The sequence below is a fragment of the Schistocerca americana genome, chromosome 1, assembly GCF_021461395.2.
Source record: "Schistocerca americana isolate TAMUIC-IGC-003095 chromosome 1, iqSchAmer2.1, whole genome shotgun sequence".
Taxonomy (NCBI): Eukaryota; Metazoa; Arthropoda; class Insecta; order Orthoptera; family Acrididae; genus Schistocerca; species Schistocerca americana.
Window position 1 is genome coordinate 58416292 of NC_060119.1, and position 18967 is coordinate 58435258.

An 18967-nucleotide genomic window follows, 5' to 3' on the forward strand; every position below is an offset into this window, starting at 1 on the left:
GTCCATCCTTACAGAACCCCTGTCCCCAACTACTTGTCATCCATCCTTACAGAACACCTGTCCCCAACTACTTGCCTCATGGCTTATATCTTTGTAATAAACCGAGATGCAAGACCTATCCTCCCACCACCACTTACTCCAGTCTAGTTACAACCATCACCTAAACTATTAAAGTCAGGGTTGCCTGTGAAACCAGTTGTGTGATGTACAAGCTAAGCTGCAACCACTGTGCTGCATTCTACATGGGCATGACAACCAACAAGCTCTCTGTCCGCATGAATGTCCACCGACAAACTGTGGCCAAGAAACAGCTTAACCACCCTGTTGCTGCACACATTGTCCAACAATATTTTCTTCATTTCCATGACTGCCTCAGGGCCTGTGCCATCTGGATCCTTCCCTCCCAACAGCAATTTTTCTGAATTGTGCAGTTGGGAACTCTCCCTACAATACATTCTACATTCTTCTAACCCTCCTGGCCTCAATCTTTGCTAGTTGTTGACGTTTAGCCATTTATCCCCTGCCCTGTTCCCACTCCAGCACTACACAGTCATCTATTTCACCAACACACCGACAGTCATTTTACTTCTCTCCTTTTCTGTCCCCTCCACCGCACTGTCCTGTCCTCTGTCTAGTTTCCTGACTGCGCTTAGCTACCCTATCCCCACCCTGTCCCTGTATGTTCCGACAAGCAGTACTTTACAGTCCCCCACCTCTACACTGCTATCCCTCCCTCTCCCCACCCCAGCCATCTCCTTATTCCCATCACCCAGTTTGCTTTTCCCATCATGCGCTGCTGCTCATAGTCTAGCCTTGACAGCCAGAGATGTGTACTCCCGTGTGTGTGTGTGTGTGTGTGTGTGTGTGTGTGTGTGTGTGTGTGTGTGCGTGCGTGCGTGCGTGCGTGCGCGCATGCGTGCAAGTGTTTTGTCTGTTGTGATGAAGACCTGTTTGGCCAAAAGCTTTGTTTGACAGTCTTTTTGCTGTGCCTATATGTGACTCAGCATCTCTGCCATATGGTGAGTAGCAATTACCTTCATAATTTTGACAATATTCTCAAAAATTCTGAGAGTAGAGTACATTCTCTGCTGTATTCATATGACCCAACATGTGGTACAACTCAATAAGTTATGGCATTGCTTCTCCATGAAATTATTTGTGCCATGTCGTATAGAGTTAATAGGGGTTATGGAAAGGAACATTCATCTTGGTATCTCAGTCTAAGGATATGGTATTGGTTACTGGTATTGCTCACATGTTGGCATCCAGTTTTGAAATGAAAGAAATCTGCAGTTATTTTTAGCCCATCCATTTGCTATTGTATTGTATTTTTGTGGGTTGTTTTCTTTACAAAAGAAGCATATGCAGAGGCATTGCAGAAGTCTATTTTGATATGATAATACATTGCAGGATCTAAATTCCTATGCGTACACATTTAAATTAAAGATATTTTCTGTTTATATAATAAATTTCCTTCATTTAAATATTCTTCATTAGAGTACAAACCCTTGTGCTTTAAATATGACTTTTTTAAAACAGTTTCCAAACATATTTAGAGCAGTATTTACTTTTACATTTACGAGAAGTTTGTTAAAAAATTTTAATCATCTTGTGATAAGCGCCTTTTTGACATGGGAGTGTTGGTCTGCGTTAAATGTAAGATTTCATGTCTGGTATGATGATATTGAATCTCTCCCCCCCACCCCCACCCCCACCCTGCCCTCCTCCCTCACTCCCTCTCCCTCACCATCCCTTCATTTTGCAGTCCACTATCCTTGCACTAATTTTAAAGAATGTAAGAGGTTCCATAATGTAGATAATATGATAGGGATACGCCAGAGACCTAAAACAATGGTTTGTATGACCTCCAGGTTCACAAAGATGATTCTGGGAGCACATTTTTTGCAATTTTTGTGTGCTGATAGTTGATTTAGAGTTCTGTCAAAATATGAGTATGACTCTATAGTGAGAATGAAATTAGACTGTTGTCTCACTAAAGCATGATTTTAATTAACAAATAAGATGGCAAATTGTGCTTATTTTAACATTCATATTCGAAGGGTACATGGAAATTCACATTACAAACTTCTAGGGGATGTGGAGGGTTGATGAGTGTTCAGAAAAGCACCAGTCATTTGAAAACATGTTTGCTAGGTAGGTAGTGATGGCAGGGGTTGATTACATCAGGTTGGCTGATGTCATTTAACATCTGTCCGACCTCTCTGACCTAGTTCGAGCCACATTCATATGTCTGTGAGAGTTAGGCCAACGTGTTTTTGTACACATTTGCAAAATACAGTGTGATCCTTCTGAATGGCAAAGCTCGCAGTAATAGAAGAGCTACTCACTGCCTTTAACTGGATCATTCACCACAATGACCAACTCCATCGCATATCCTTTTCGTCACAGTTAAGCAATGGCTTTGAGAAGGGGTACCTCCATCATCAACAGGTTTTACTGTGGTGTTCCAAGGAGACACCACGTGCCATGCTCGCACTGGAAGAGGCAGTACTGCATCACATTGAAGAGAACAGGTCAATGAGTACACAAGCAATTTCTCTGGCTATTAAGGAACGGAATTGTAAAACAAGTGATGTGCTGTGTTACGCCTAATCAATTACTTGTAAGAGTGGTTGTATTACCAGCATGTTTTCAAATGATTGTAGCATGGAAATGGTATGTATCTAGACACAGTTTTCATTTCAAATTATTACCTACTCACTCCCCTGTACAAGTCATAGAGGTTTGTAATGGGAGTTTCTGAACACCCTGTATACTGTTATTCTATTTTCAATCATAATTCTAAGAATTTGATTTCTATCATTTTACCAACTGGTTCACCATTGATAGAAAAAAATGGACCATGAGTATCATTGTCTAGAGCATTCGGAAATGAAATATAATTTTACTGTTCATAATAAATTGCTAATTTGTTTTCTGATATAGTTTATTGGTTGTTGCAGTTCTCTACTTTACCATTTAAAGAGAAGTATGGTATTGTATACAAATAATATAGTTTCATGAGCATCCTCATTTAAGCTTAAATAATCAGTGTATGAAAGCGGTCCCATTACGAATGTTTGAGGTACACAATAAATGTTCAGAAATATTTATACGTTAGTGTGGCTGCGGCTTCTGTTTGTTTATGATTGCTGAGAAAAGAACAGGACTAGGTGTTGGATAGACTATGAATACCTTATTGTTTAACTTTTAAACAGCGTTTTGTGATCCACCTTGTGAAAAGCTTTTGACAAGTCAGTTAATAGTCCTTCTGATTCCTATTTTGTGTGTGTTGGACATGTGCACATTTATGACACACATAAATAGATATTATCATTGATCTCTTGTTTCCGAATCTGTGTTGTTCATTAGATAATATTTTATGTTTATTTATAAATTTCACTAGTGTATCATACATAATTCTGCCTACAGTTTTTGAAATGGTTGTGTAGTTACTTATGTTGTCACTCCCACTATTTAACACATTTTTGTTAGTCACTTTCTTGTCTGTATGTTCGGCACACATTTTACAGTTTAAACTAACTTCCCAATGAGCTAGATATATAAATTTTCTGAACTGTATGACAATGCAATATTAAATAGCTTTTCATGTCTGGTGTGCGATAGAGGATACTTTGTTCACATGTGTGTTTTTTGTCTGTTCTGTACAAATTTTACAATTGATGTAAACTTAACTTGGAGATGAGGTAAGGACTTGACATTTTCAACATAGCTCAGAGCTGAATGTCAATGCAATATTAACTCCCTTTCTTATTTGACATGTGGTGGAGGTTTCTTTTTGGACTACTGCTATTTCTCGCTTTTCTTGTTCGTCGCGAATGTTTTGAAGTAACAACAATTGCTGGGAAGCCTCCAATCTCTCAGTTTTTTACCTTCGTTGTCTTTTTGCAAGATGTATGTAGGAGAAACAATATGTTGGCTGACCAGATGAAGAGAAACTGAAATAAACCTGGAATTTGCCACATGTTTCTGTTGTAAGCCCATTAAAATGTTTGAAATTGATTGAAAATTTTCATACACCTGAGGCTAAATAGCAGAAAGTAGTTATTTAAATATTTTTTTTAATATATTGCATTTATAAAATGGACCAAAGAGTGTAAAAATTTCTTCTAGCCTAATATAGGTTCCCAGCTCCACACAGATAGTTGTGAAAATTTTTGTTTATGAATTTTTAATAGCTGCGACAATACTCACAAAATTTAAAATAAAAAATGTGGGACATATGCAATAGATAACAATAGGGAGTGTAGAGAGCAACTGTCATTGAGAAAAATCACACAATAGTTTGTAGTGTAATAAAACTGTTAGTGACTGAGGTGAAGTTTTCATGTGTCAATTACCTATTGCATGCAACCCTTATTTTTGATTTAAAATTTTACAAGTATTGTCATAGCTATTAAAAATTTACAAGCACAAATTTTCAGCACTATCTTTGTGGGGTTGACAATCTCTATGGGGCTAGGAGAATTATGCTTTTTAGTCAATTTTAAAAATGTGTTGAGTTATAAGTTTTTTATTTAAATGGTTCTCTATCCACTGGAATTGTACATTTTCAATACACTTAGGAAAGTGCTGCATCAAGTGGGGAGTTATATAAATGTATAGCTGACCCACATAAGTTCAGGGCAATCTTTCTTTAAGATTGGTGCAGGGATACCATTAATATCTATAGAATTGGAGTTTTTTTAGTAATTTTATTGCATTTGCTACCTACTTCATTTTGTGTGACAGTGATTAAGTACAAGAGCCTAATACATATGCTTATTTTTTTTGTATTGGATAGGGTGTTCTTATTTGTGTTTGATTTTATCATTATCTGCAACATGTGTCTTAGTTGTTGTAAGGAATTTGTGAATTGTTTTATTTTATTGTGACTGTATTACATTTTTGCATGATGCCTTCTTGCAACTTTCTTTTGTTATGTGCTCAACTTTGTATTCACTTCATGTGTTGAATAATGCAAGTGAAGCTTTGTGGCAGATTAAAACTGTGCCAATCAAGGACTGGAAGTTGTAGCATTTGACTTTTTTGGGCAAATGTTCTACCAAATGAGATATAGAAGGCATGACATAACAGTTGTCCTCACAGCTTCACTTCGGCAGGTACCTCTCTCCTATCTTCGGGAGTTCACAGACATACTCCTGAATAATTTGTAAGATTAACACTCATTTAAGGAAGGATACTGAAATTACATAGTCACAGACAGGGGATTGTTCCCAGAATGAATGTTCTCTCTGCATCTGAGTGTGCACTGATTGAAGTCTCCTGGCTGACAAAAACAGTGTGCCTCTGTGCAACTGAAACACTGAACCTTTCTTTTTTGCGAGCAAATGCTCCACTGATTGAGCTGTCCAGACATGATTCACAGTTTTACTTCTGATGATGCACCTCTCCTACCTTCAGACATCACTGACATTTTCCTGCATACCTTGCAGAACTGTCACTCCTGTAAGAAAGGATGCTGCTGTTGTCTTCAATCTGAATACAGGTTTGGTGATCTGTTCTGTGCAAGTCTCTTCACCTCTACATAACTGCTGCAACCTATAGCCATATGAACCTCTACATCTACATCTACATACGTGCTTCACAATCCACCATACGGTGCGTGGCGGAGGGTACCTCGTACCACAACTAGCGTCTTCTCTCCCTGTTCCACTCCCTCACAGAACGAGGGAAAAATGACTGCCTATATGCCTCTGTACGAGCCCTAATCTCTCTTATCGTATCCTTGTGGTCTTTCCACGAAATGTATGTTGGCGGCAGTAAAATTTTACTGCAGTCAGCCTCAAATGCTGGTTCTCTAAATTTCCTCAGTAGCGATTCATGAAAAGAATGCCTCCTTTCCTCTAGAGACTCCCACCCGAGTTCCTGAAGCATTTCCGTAACACTCGCATGATGATCAAACCTACCAGTAACAAATCTAGCAGCCCGCCTCTGAATTGCTTCTATTTTCTCCCTCAATCTGACCTGAAAGGGATCCCAAACACTTGAACAGTACTCAAGAATAGGTCGTATTAGTGTTTTATAAGCAGTCTCTTTTACAGATGAACCACATCTTCCCAAAATTCTACCAATGAACCGAAGACGACTATCCGCCTTCCCCACAACTGCCATTACATGCTTGTCCCACTTCATATTGCTCTGCAATGTTACGCCCAAATATTTAATCGACATGACTGTGTCACTTGGACTTGGAAGAGCAGTTGAATGGAATGGACAGTGTCTTGAAAGGAGGATATAAGATGAACATCAACAAAAGCAAAACGAGGATAATGGAGTGTGGTCGAATTAAGTCGGGTGATGCTGAAGGAATTAGATTAGGAAATGAGACACTTAAAGTAGTAAAGGAGTTTTGCTATTTGGGGAGCAAAATAACTGATGATGGTCGAAGTAGAGAGGATATAAAATGCAGACTGGCAATGGCAAGGAAATCGTTTCTGACGAAGAGAAATTTGTTAACGTCGAGTATAGATTTAAGTGTTATGAAGTCATTTCTGAAAGTATTTGTATGGAGTGTAGCCATGTATGGAAGTGAAACATGGACGATAAATAGTTTGGACAAGAAGAGAATAGAAGCTTTCGAAATGTGGTGCTACAGAAGAATGCTGAAGATAAGGTGGGTAGATCACGTAACTAATGAGGAGGTATTGAATAGAATTGGGGAGAAGAGGAGTATGTGGCACAACTTGACAAAAAGAAGGGACCGGTTAGTAGGACATGTTCTGAGGCATCAAGGGATCACAACTTTAGCATTGGAGGGTAGCGTGGGGGGTAAAAATCGTAGAGGGACACCAAGAGATGAATACAGTAAGCAGATTCAGAAGGATGTGGGTTACAGTAAGTACTAGGGGGATGAAGAAGCTTGCACAGGATAGGGTAGCATGGAGAGCTGCATCAAACCAGTCTCAGGACTGAAGACCACAACAACAGCTGGCCGAAGTGGCCGTGCGGTTAAAGGCGCTGCAGTCTGGAACCGCAAGACCGCTACGGTCGCAGGTTCGAATCCTGCCTCGGGCATGGATGTTTGTGATGTCCTTAGGTTAGTTAGGTTTAACTAGTTCTAAGTTCTAGGGGACTAATGACCTCAGCAGTTGAGTCCCATAGTGCTCAGAGCCATTTGAACCATTTTTTGAACCACAACAACAGCAACAGTTTGTGTCAAGCGCTACACTAGTAATGGAGTATTCAAACATTACAGGATTCTTTTTCCTATTCATCTGCATTAATTTACATTTATCTATATTTAGAGTTAGCTGCCATTCTTTACACAATCGCAAATCCTGTCCAAGTCATCATGTATCCTCCTACAGTCACTCAACGACACCTTCCCGTACACCACAGCATCATCAGCAAACAGCCGCACATTGCTATCCACCCTATCCAAAAGATCATTTATGTAGATAGAAAACAACAGCAGACCAACCACACTTCCCTGGGGCACTCCAGATGATACCCTCACCTCCGATGAACACTCACCATCGAGGACAACATACTGGGTTCTATTACTTAAGAAGTCTTCAAGCCAATCACATTCTTGGGAACCAATCCCATATGCTTGTACCTTAGTTAGGAGTCTGCAGCGGGGCACCGAGTCAAACGCTTTTTGGAAGTCAAGGAATATGGCATCCGTCTGATACCCTTCGTCCATGGTTCGCAAGATATCATGTGAAAAGAGGGCGAGTTGCGTTTCACAGGAGCGATGCTTTCTAAAGCCATGCTGATGCATGGACAGAAACTTCTCTGTCTCAAGGAAGTTCATTATATTCGAACTGAGAATTTTTTCGAGAATCTTGCAACAAACCGATGTTAAGGATATTGTTGTGTAAGTTTGAGGATCTGTCCTTCTCCCCTTCTTATATACAGGTGTCACCTGTGCTTTTTTCCAGTCACTCGGGACTTTATGCTGGGCAAGAGATTCATGATAAATGCAAGCTATTTAAGGAGCCAATGCAGTAGAGCACTCTCTGTAAAACCAAATTGGAATCCCATCAGGACCTGGCGATTTATTTATTTTCAACCCATTCAGCTGCTTCACAACCCCAGGGATGCCTATCACTATGTCCTCCATATGGGAATCTGTACGAGACTCAAACGGCGGTATGTCTGTACGATCCTCCTGCATGAAAGATTTCTCAAATCCTAAATTAAAAATTTCAGCTTTCATTTTGCTGTCTTCCGTTGCCAGGCCAGACTGATCAGTGAGTGACTGGATGGAAGCCTTCGACCCGCTTACCAATTTTACGTAAGACCAGAATTTCCTTGGGTTTTCAGCAAGATCTTTTGCTAAGGTATGATGGTGGTAGTGGTTGAATGCTTCGCACATTGCTCTTTTTACAGCAGCACGAATCTCTACTAACTTTTGCCTGTCCTCATTCTCCCAATCTTTCTTGTACCGCAAGTGCAACTGCCTTTGCTTCCTGAGCATTCTCCAAATTGCGCTGTTAAACCAAGGTGGGTGTTTTCTGTCCATAACCCAGTTTTTTGGCACATACTTGTCCAATGAGTGACTTACAATGTGTTTAAAATTTGCCCATAATTCTTCCACGTGCATCGTACCAGAAGTAAATGAAGTCGATTCATTTACTAAGTGGGATGCTAACAACTGCTTATCTGCTCTTTCTAGTAAGAATACTCTCCTAGCCTTCTTGACCGACTATTTAACTTTCGTAACCATAGTCGTAATGACAACATCATGATCACTAATCCCTGTCTCAACAGTGACACAGTCGATGAGGTCTGGTCTGTTCATGGCTGTTGTTGTTGTGGTCTTCAGTCCTGAGACTGGTTTGATGCAGCTCTCCATGCTACTCTATCCTGTGCAAGCTTCTTCATCTCCCAGTACCTACTGCAACCTACATCCTTCTGAATCTGCTTAGTGTATTCATCTCTTGGTCACCCTCTACGATTTTTACCCTCCACGCTGCCCTCCAATGCTAAAGTTGTGATCCCTTGGTGCCTCAAAACATGTCCTACCAACCGATCCCTTCTTCTAGTCAAGTTGTGCCACAAACTTCTCTTCTCCCCAATCCTATTCAATACCTCCTCATTAGTTACATGATCTACCCACCTTATCTTCAGCATTCTTCTGTAGCACCACATTTCGAAAGCTTCTATTCCCTTCTTGTCCAAACTAGTTATCGTCCATGTTTCACTTCCATACATGGCTACACTCCATACAAATACTTTCAGAAACGACTTCCTGACACTTAAATCTATACTCGATGTTAACAAATTTCTCTTCTTCAGAAACGATTTCCTTGCCATTGCCAGTCTACATTTTATATCCTCTCTACTTCGACCATCATCAGTTATTTTGCTCCCCAGATAGCAAAACTCCTTTACTACTTTAAGTGTCTCATTTCCTAACCTAATTCCCTCAGCATCATCTGATTTAATTTGACTACATTCCATTATCCTCGTTTTGCTTTTGTTGATGTTCATCTTATATCCTCCTTTCAAGACACTGTCCGTTCCGTTCAACTGCTCTTGCAAGTCCTTTGCTGTCTCTGACAGAATTACAATGTCATCGGCGAACCTCAAAGTTTGTACTTCTTCTCCATGAATTTTAATACCTATTCCGAATTTTTCTTTTGTTTCCTTTACTGCTTGCTCAATATACAGATTGAATAACATCGGGGAGAGGCTACAACCCTGTCTCACTTCTTTCCCAACCACTGCTTCCCTTTCATGCCCCTCGACTCTTATAACTGCCATCTGGTTTCTGTACAAATTGTAAATAGCCTTTCGCTCCCTGTATTTTACCCCTGCCACCTTCAGAATTTGAAAGAGAGTGTTCCAGTTAACATTGTCAAAAGCTTTCTCTAAGTCTACAAATGCTAGAAACGTAGGTTTGCCTTTTCTTAATCTTTCTTCTAAGATAAGTCGTAAGGTTAGTATTGCCTCACGTGTTCAAACATTTCTGCGGAATCCAAACTGATCTTCCCCAAGGCCCGCTTCTACCAGTTTTTCCATTCGTCTGTAAAGAATTTGCGTTAGTATTTTGCAGCTGTGACTTATTAAACTGATAGTTCTGTAATTTTCACATCTGTCAACACCTGCTTTCTTTGGGATTGGAATGATTATATTCTTCTTGAAGTCTGAGGGTATTTCGCCTGTCTAATACATCTTGCTCACCAGATGGTAGAGTTTAGTCAGGACTTGCTCTCCCAAGGCCGTCAGTAGGTCTAATGGAATGTTGTCTACTCCCGGGGCCTTGTTTCGACTCAGGCATTTCAGTGCTCTGTCAAACTCTTCACGCAGTATCGTATCATCTTCATCTACATCCTCTTCCATTTCCATAATATTGTCCTCAAGTACATCACCCTTGTATAGATCCTCTATATACTCCTTCCACCTTTCTGCTTTCCCTTCTTTGCTTAGAACTGGGTTTCCATCTGAGCTCTTGATATTTATACAAGTGACTCTTGTTTCTCCAAAGGTCTCTTTAATTTCCTGTAGGCAGTATCTATCTTACCCCTCGTGAGATAAGCCTCTACATCCTTACATTTGTCCTCTAGCCATCCCTGCTTAGCCATTTTGCACTTCCTGTCGATCTCATATTTGAGACGTTTGTATTCCTTTTTGCCTGCTTCATTCACTGCATTTTTATATTTTCTCCTTTCATCAATTAAATTCAATATTTCTTCTGTTACCCAAGGATTTCTATTAGCCCTCATCTTTTTACCTACTGTTCATGGCTACCAGATGTAAAATATTTCCATTACACGTTTGCTGTCGATTTAGCTGCTCAAGACAGTTTTCGGATAATTTGTTCAAAAGTTCTGTGATGCAGAATGTAGACTTCCCTTTGAATGATTCTAGAACTGTCATGGTGGAACCTGGTGGCCGGTAATAACACCCCACAATTAACTTTATTTCCCCTAGCCCTGTTAAACGTGTCCAGATAACTTCACAATCACACTCTACTTCGACCTCAGTAGACACAATATTTTTGTCAACTGCAATGAAGACACCACCTCCTGCGGTGTCTAATCAGTCTTTCCGATACACGTTCCAACCCTCACTAAATATTTCAGAACTTCCTATCTCAGGGTTCATCCAGGTCTCAGTCCCGAGAATAATTTGCACGCCACACGCTTCCTGGAGGGCAGTAAATTCAGGAACTTTATTCCGAACACTCTGAAAATTTACAGCTAGTGTCTTGATAGCTGAAGTGTCTTTACACTGAGCATGTCCTGATTTCCCTGCCTGTACGTTGACTGGTGAGTGTTCATCAGGACACCTCGCACTACTACCTAAGTATCTCCTTTTCAGTTATTCATTCTACCCATATAATCTACAGAATTATTGTATAGCACACTGTTTCAAATGCTATTCTCTTCTTGTGTGCACTATTTATCATCCACAGTTCACTTCCATACAAGACAACACTCCACACAAATACCTTTAGGAAAGACTTTCGAAAATTGAAATTTATATTCAATGTTAAAAAATCTCTCTTTTTCAGAAAGGCTTTTCTTGCAGTACCAGTCTGCATATTGTACTGACCAATGAACATAAATAGCTCAAAAATAAACATACTTACAAAATACATAAGTATACTTTATGAAGATATGATAGGTGGTCACCTGCAGTCTTGATGAAGAAACTATCCTGGCATTTGCCTAGAAAAACCACAGGAAACCTAAATCAGGACGGCTAGACAGAGTAAACTTCTGAATATTAGATCAGTGTCTTAACAACTGCACTGCCTTGTTCAAATGGCCCTTATTGTACAAACACAGATTTTCTCTTCATCACTGCACACATCAAGGACACCTGCTTATGACTTGAAACCATGAGTTTACTGTTATGTATGCCACTTGCTCTAACTCTAGTCAATAAAGAAAGCTGACTCCATGCCCATAAACATGTCACTATTTCTCGTGCATGTCTTCATGTCTTTCCCTCAGTCCACCTGAGAAATTGAGTCAGCATCCCCTCAGGTTGAGCAAGATGTTTTACGTTGGAGAATGACAAGACATTATCGTCTTCTTCGCATGATTTTATTGGAAAAGTATTACAACACTGTAATGTGATAAGGTGTTGTAGCTGTCCCCTTTCGTTATTAACCACTACTCTGAATCTTGGATGTTGGCCTACTGCAGGGATATGATCACTGTGGCAAGGAGTTGGAGGGCACAGGGATGGCTAGGATGTTGTGTAGGTTATGTGGGTGACAGAACAACATTTTAGGAGGGGTGGGAAGGATCTTGAGTAGGATGTGCCTCATTTCAGGGCATGATGAGATATAATCAGAGCCCTAGTGAAGGATTTACTTGTATACCTTCCCTTTAAAGGAAATGTAATGGAGAGTCAGGATAAATTTGGTGAGGTGTATAAGGAATGAGTTAGTGGGATTGGAACGTGAAGAACCTGGAGAGATGTGGTGTTGGATTGTGGCAAGGCTGACAACATTAAGGATGTTGGAGCAAAGAGACATAGCATCAACAGTGACGAGTACGGATAAGCAAGGTAAAGTGTTGGGGATGATGGATATTCAGTGGAGAAAGTGGTTAGTATCTTCAATGTTGTAAGCTAGGTTTTGGCCAGTTGGTTGGAGCTATTGGTCAGTAAGAGCGGAAATAGAGACTCGGGGGAGAGGTTCAGAGAAGGGCCTGTTGATTTCAGTAGGGATTGGAGGCTATGTTAGGACTTCTGGGGGGATCACTATGGCAGAACTTGATGGTGGAGGAATCAGACATTTGGTGGAGGTCTTCTGTCAGATAGTCACTGTGACTGAGTCGCATCAGTGGTGGAGCCTTTGTTTGCAGGAATGATGATTAGGTCAGGATCTGTTCTTTTTTCTGCTGAAATGTTAGTGTTATTAGGAAAGGACCCTGTTATGGATGCTGAGGCCAAGTTGGAGGTAATGAATTTCTTGAAAGTGCCCAACAGGTATTTAGATGGGAGGTGAAGAGGATGACTGTTGGCTGGTGATACGAACTGGGGAGGCAGGATTCAGTGTTGGGTTTAGGTTGACTTTGGTTGGAGGGATTCATGATAAAGAAGTGTTTCCACTGTAGGGATTAGGAGAAGGAGAGTGAGACTTGGACAATTCCAACATGGTTAAACTTGGATGTGGGGCTGAAGGTGAGGCCTTCGAATAGGTTTAAAACTTCTGTGGGGCTGATGGTTTTGGTGCAAAGGTTAACAGCAGTGTTTTGGGTTTTGTGGAGTGTTAGGAGAGAGTTTTGGAGGAGGTGGTAAATTGAAAAGATCAGCTAGGCACAGTACTTTGAGGGGGTGAGGAGGGGGATGGGTATTGGTGAGTAGTGTTGCCCCCAAGGAATGCTACTCAAGGCTCCAGTTGTTCTGGGATGCCTATGTCATGGAGAGGTGTATCTGGAGCATCAGATTTGTAAGGGATAGCGACTGGTGGAATTTGAAAAGGTGAAGGTTGTTGTGAAAAGAAATGTGGGATCCAGATAGGAGGATTTTTATGGTTAGATCATTTGGGGGAAGGGGGAGAGGAGGTGATTGTGAGGCTAAGATAGCATTTAAGGAACAGGCTGTGCATTAGTGTTTTATAGTCAAGATGGAGTAAGAAGATCCCTGACAGTTCAGCTCAGAAGCACAAACTGCTGCAGGCAAAAACAATAGTCGCCCATAGAGCTGTGACAACATGGAGGCATTGCAATAGACACTTTTACAAAATCACATCATGCTCATGATTTGGATAGGTGTGTAAAGCTGCCCCGATCAGCCCACTCCAACTCTTAGGGATCAACTTATGCCATCTCAGTTACAGCCAGGTAAAGGGGTACTTTGTCTGAATTGGTGAAGATAGATGGAGAAGGAGTCCATTGAGATAGGAATGGTGTTCATTAATGGGAAATGGTGTGGGAAATGGACAAGTGAAAGTGCTAGGTGTTTATAAGTGGAACTGGATAACAGAGTATGAGTGTGGGGAGTAAAAGGACAGAAGAAATTGTGTTGGGAGCAATAGGCTAGTGTTTGAACATGATGGTGAGGATCAGATACAAAGAAGTGCCCTCCTCAACACCCAATATCACCCTGGACTGGAACAGCTAAACCATATCTGTTATTAGGGCTTTGATTATCTCTCAACAAGCCCTTCAATGAGGCACGCTCTACCCAGGATCCTTCCCACACATACAAAGTGGTGTCCCATCAGCAACCCAACCCACACAACATCCTTATGCTACTCATACTCCCAACCCCTTGCCACAGGGATCATATACCTGTGATAGACCAATATACAAGACCTGCCCATTCCAGCCACTCCACACTTCCTGCTCCAGTCCTGTCACATACTCATCCCTCCCCCTTCAGAGGCCATGCCACCTGTGAATGCAGCCATATCATAGACCAGTGCCTCTGTAAACACTGCACAGATCTTCAGTATCACTACCAACCAGCTGTCCACCAGGATGAACACCCACCACCAAACTATTGTCAAAAACAAAGTTGACCACCCGGTAGTACACCACATGTCTAGCCCATGTACCTGCCACCCCTTCTTCCCTATATTCTAAGCCAGCTGCCTCCCACTGAGCTGCTACCCAGCCACCCCCAGTTTCTCTCCCCACCTCCCACCTCTCTTCCCATCCTCCCACCCCACCTGACACAAGCCCCACCACAAATTAGCCCACCTGCTGAAATGGAGCAGTGGCAGTATTCGCCCAGCCAGCTTCGTGCAAGGCCACAATTGCATGCGTGTTTTTTGTGTGCCCATAGATAAGTCGATGCTTCCGCTTTTCAGTGAGTGGTCTCCTTTAATCCAAAAGTATTTGTAGATTTAATCATTGACACACAAAAAATAAGGAAAAAATCATAAGTATTGTATGATGGTTTATTTAATGAAATATGTTTAATTTTGTTAGTTGCAGTCCATGGTACAAATACCTGAATTTTTTATTGTGATTGAAGTTTTCAAACAAATGACTTCTTTTGAACAGGTACAGAAAGATTTGAAGCAGTGGAACATGTCGCTTAGTGATGAGCTGGTGACAGTACCAGCAAGGGTTTTGGATCCTGAAAAAATATTTTTGCAGAAGGCACAATGCACTGTTGGACAAAAAAATGATTGGACTCAGGAAGTAAAATGTAAGTAAACGTCTCCATTATATACAGATCATTGTGGTGATTTCCATATGAGGATTAACTATTTATGGTTTAACTAAATGATGCTAGTCGCTTTTTGCTAAAAATCTGTTTGTAAAATTAAGCAATGGAAAATCTGTGATGGAGTAACAAGGGAGGCCATGGGAATTAAAGTGGTTTTGTGTTGTGTGTGTGTGTGTGTGTGTGTGTGTGTGTGTGTGTGTTTCTCAGTCTGATGAAGGACTTTGTCTGATAGCTCAAAAATGTGACAAACAGTCTATTTTATATGTTCCTGTCTGTTGTTAAACACTTCCTTTTTGTGGCCCTTATACTGAAGGATGGTTTTCTTTTTTTTATTATGATATTTTCTGTGATATCAGTGACATGTGGAATTCTGATCACTTGTACCAAAAGATTTGTGGATCAGTGAGTAATCAGGAACGTGTTCTGCTTTTGCGTATTGGGTGTAGTATCTAAAGCGTTATCTGATGTTTGGCTCATGTGTCAATGCTTCTATCCTCTTAAAGTTGACAAACTGGAATTTGTGACGTCTATTATGGCAAGACAACCACATTTTGTTAAACATATATACATATTTCATAGCATTTGACAGATGATGAATAAAAACCTAAGAATTTTAGTGTGAATTACGTAATTATGCTACAAGAGAATAACAAATGAAAACCTCTGAAAACATGACGAGTCCATACCAATTATATATGGATTGCCCCTAGAGTGATTTACTGTTTTGACCATTGTAGTTTATTAATAAACATTATAAATTTTTGAGGACAAAATGTAGTGAACAATTTGGATGAGTTCTATAAAATCGTGTATTTGGTCTGCAGATGGCTGGAAGATTTTTGAATAATTGCCTCACATGTTGGATATATGACTTCTATGTAAATATTGGTTCTAGTGATTCAAGGAATGTGCACATGCTGCTTCTGGTTCTGCATGGCTGCAGCATACAGAGTCACACTGGGAGTGCTGCATCAGATGGAGTGCTTTATAGGTCACGGATTACAAAGTAGGTCCAGGTTGGCAGCTAAAACATCAGTGAAGAACCTCAGAAACCGTTTATTGGAAATCAGGCGATTAGCTTGGGTGCTAATTACTGTTACATGTGCTCTTAATCAAAAACAACAACCAAAGGAGTGCTTCCTCTTACTCATCATTGTAGTGGAACTCACCTGTCATGATGTAATAAAAATTAATTTGGAGCAATGACTGATTCAAAGATATGTTGGGTGATGAGTGTAGATTCTGCATATAATGGGCATCTGTGAATGCAGCATCCACCATGGGAGGTATATTGTATGATAAATGCACAGTATTGACATTTATCGAGAGAACACTGAACAGTGTAGGAGAAGGCTATACAAAAGACAGAAATCATTGTCCAAGGCAGTCTTTCCGTACATGTTCCATGTAGTGGTTATGCTTGTACAAGGGTGGTTTGATAAGCCTGGTGAAACAGGAAGAAAAAATGTTTGTTTCATGGACAATTCATCTTACTTCTCGATATAGCCTCCTTCGGGGGATATACACTTGGTCCACAAATCCTCCATATTTTTCATCCTTTCAGAAAAATAGATTCTGTCAAACTCTGCAAAATGCTCGTAGACTGCAACTATCACTTCATCATTTCTTCCCAGAAAGACAAAGTTTCACATTGGGGAACAGAACAACTCACTTGGACCTATGTATGGTGAATAGGGTGGACAAGGCAGCAATTCAAATTGTAATTCATGCACTTTTGCCATTGTATCACCAATGTGTGGGATGATGTGTTCTCCTAGTTAAAGAGCTCTTTTTTGCAAACCAACCTTGGTCATTTTCAGCCAAGACAAGTTTCACATGATCCAACAATGAAGCATAATAGGTTCCAATTATGGTTCTGCAGTTTTCCAAGTAATCTATGAGGATTATTCCTTAGGATTCCCAAAAAACAGTGGCCATCACCTTTCCAGGTGACAAAATGGCCTTTGTCTTCTTCGTGGCAGTTTCACCAGCCTTTGTCCATTGTATTGACTGCCTTTTTGACTCTGGCGTGTAGTATTGTATTCAGGTTTCCTGAACAGTCTCAAATGGGCACAAAAAATCATTTCAGATTGCAATGGAACATCACCAGACTGTGTGTTGAAATGTTGTGCTGGATGCTTGTTTGGTCGACTGTGAGCATTTCCACCACCGATCATGCACACAGCTTCTTCATAGCCAATTCTTTGTGCAGAATATTATGCACTCACTCAGTTGAGGTGCCTACAGTCTCAGGAATTTAATGAATTTTTATTTGGTGGCCTTGCATTACCATATCATGGATTTTGTCAATGGGCTCTTTTGTAGTGACCTCAATTGGATGGCAGAAGTGCACTTCGGTGCTCGTCTGACCACATTTAAATTTGTTAATCCAAAAGTAATGTATATATCACATGTGTATATCATACAGGTCCACTGCTTCCAATTCAACAATTTGGAAACAATTCGTGAAGACACGCTGTAGTACTCCATGCACAATGGACTGGACAGCCATCATGTTGCTACCACAGGTTCCTCCTAGTCTGTAGAGAAGTGTCTTATAGTATCTGTGGAAGATGGACTGTTACAAAGCTGTGATATTTGTGCATGTTCAGTTGTTCCGTCTTTGAAAAGCAGACGTAAGATCTGATGCTTCACTGTCCTGCACAACACATTTACACTCCATAAATGCTGATGTTTTACCTGGCTGTGATTGATAAATGTAGCTTCATCACTAAACAAGATACATGATACATCTGGAGTATCCTGTCTTCAGTGATGGTGCAGTGTCTGCGTGAACTTCATTCAGTTCTGCTTCGATCTGTGCAGCTGTTCAACCCTTCAAATGAAAATGTTTAGTGACAATAAAAAACTTAGTTTTCTCCATTTTCAATTGGAGTTGACACACTGAACAATTCAGATGGATGTCAGCAATGAAGTGTATGCTGTAAGTTGTTGAAATTCTTTATTGGACTAATCAGGCTTACCAATTGCAAAGGCAAAACGAAAATGTTCCATTGTTTCATGGACCATTACCATACTTGTCAAATCACCCTCATATATACAGGGTGAACGAGCTAAAACTTGCACTGCAAATCCTGCAGAAATGGAAAGTGCTATTGATCTGCTGTTCTCACAGAATGGATTGATAGGCAGGAGCTCATATCATTAGCCAATCAGCAGATTGTAATGATACTTAAAAAGTGTACTTTTTGTGCAAACATACACTTTTTTTAAAATGGAACAATGTCTGTTGACATTAACCAACTAAAAGTAAGGTTAACTAGAATGTCAGTGGTGTTTGTTGCAGAGTTCTAGTGTGAGTCATTTACAAGATATTGTATTTTGAAAAGTACCCTCACTGACACTAGGGCAATACCTGTGGTAACACACACTGGATCCTTACCAGCAACAAGACAAATGACCACTGCAGGTTATGTTCAAAATGACCACTGGTAGCAGCAATACATGCTTCCAGTCTGGTACTGAATGACTACTGCACACAGGCTAGCATTTCATCAGAGACGTCCGAGCAGTCTACAGTAATAAGTTCTGTATCATCAGGTGTAGTTATGTCCTTGTAGACAGTGTCATTCAGCTTTCCCCACAGAATAAAGTCTACAGGCATCAAATCTGGGGAACAGCCCAGCCATGATACGGGTCCACTGCATCCAACCCAACGAGTTGGAAACAATTCATGAAGACATGCTGTGGTACTTCATGAACTATGGACTGGACAGCCATCATGTTGCTACCACAGGTTCCTCCTAGTCTGTAGAGAAATGTCTTATAGCATCTGTGGAAGATGGTCTGTTATGAAGCTGTGATATTTGTGCATGTTCAGTTGTTCCATCTATCG

General features: G+C 40.5%; 1 protein-coding gene across 1 annotated transcript in view; it reads left to right on the forward strand.

The window, feature by feature from the left end:
* Positions 1-18967, forward strand: part of LOC124596818 (piwi-like protein Siwi) — a 267140-nt gene that overhangs the window by 102240 nt on the left and 145933 nt on the right. Inside the window, exon 7 of the mRNA XM_047135901.1 lies at positions 14943-15090. Within this exon, the coding sequence (XP_046991857.1) occupies positions 14943-15090 (148 nt within the window). The remainder of the gene's footprint in view (positions 1-14942; positions 15091-18967) is intronic.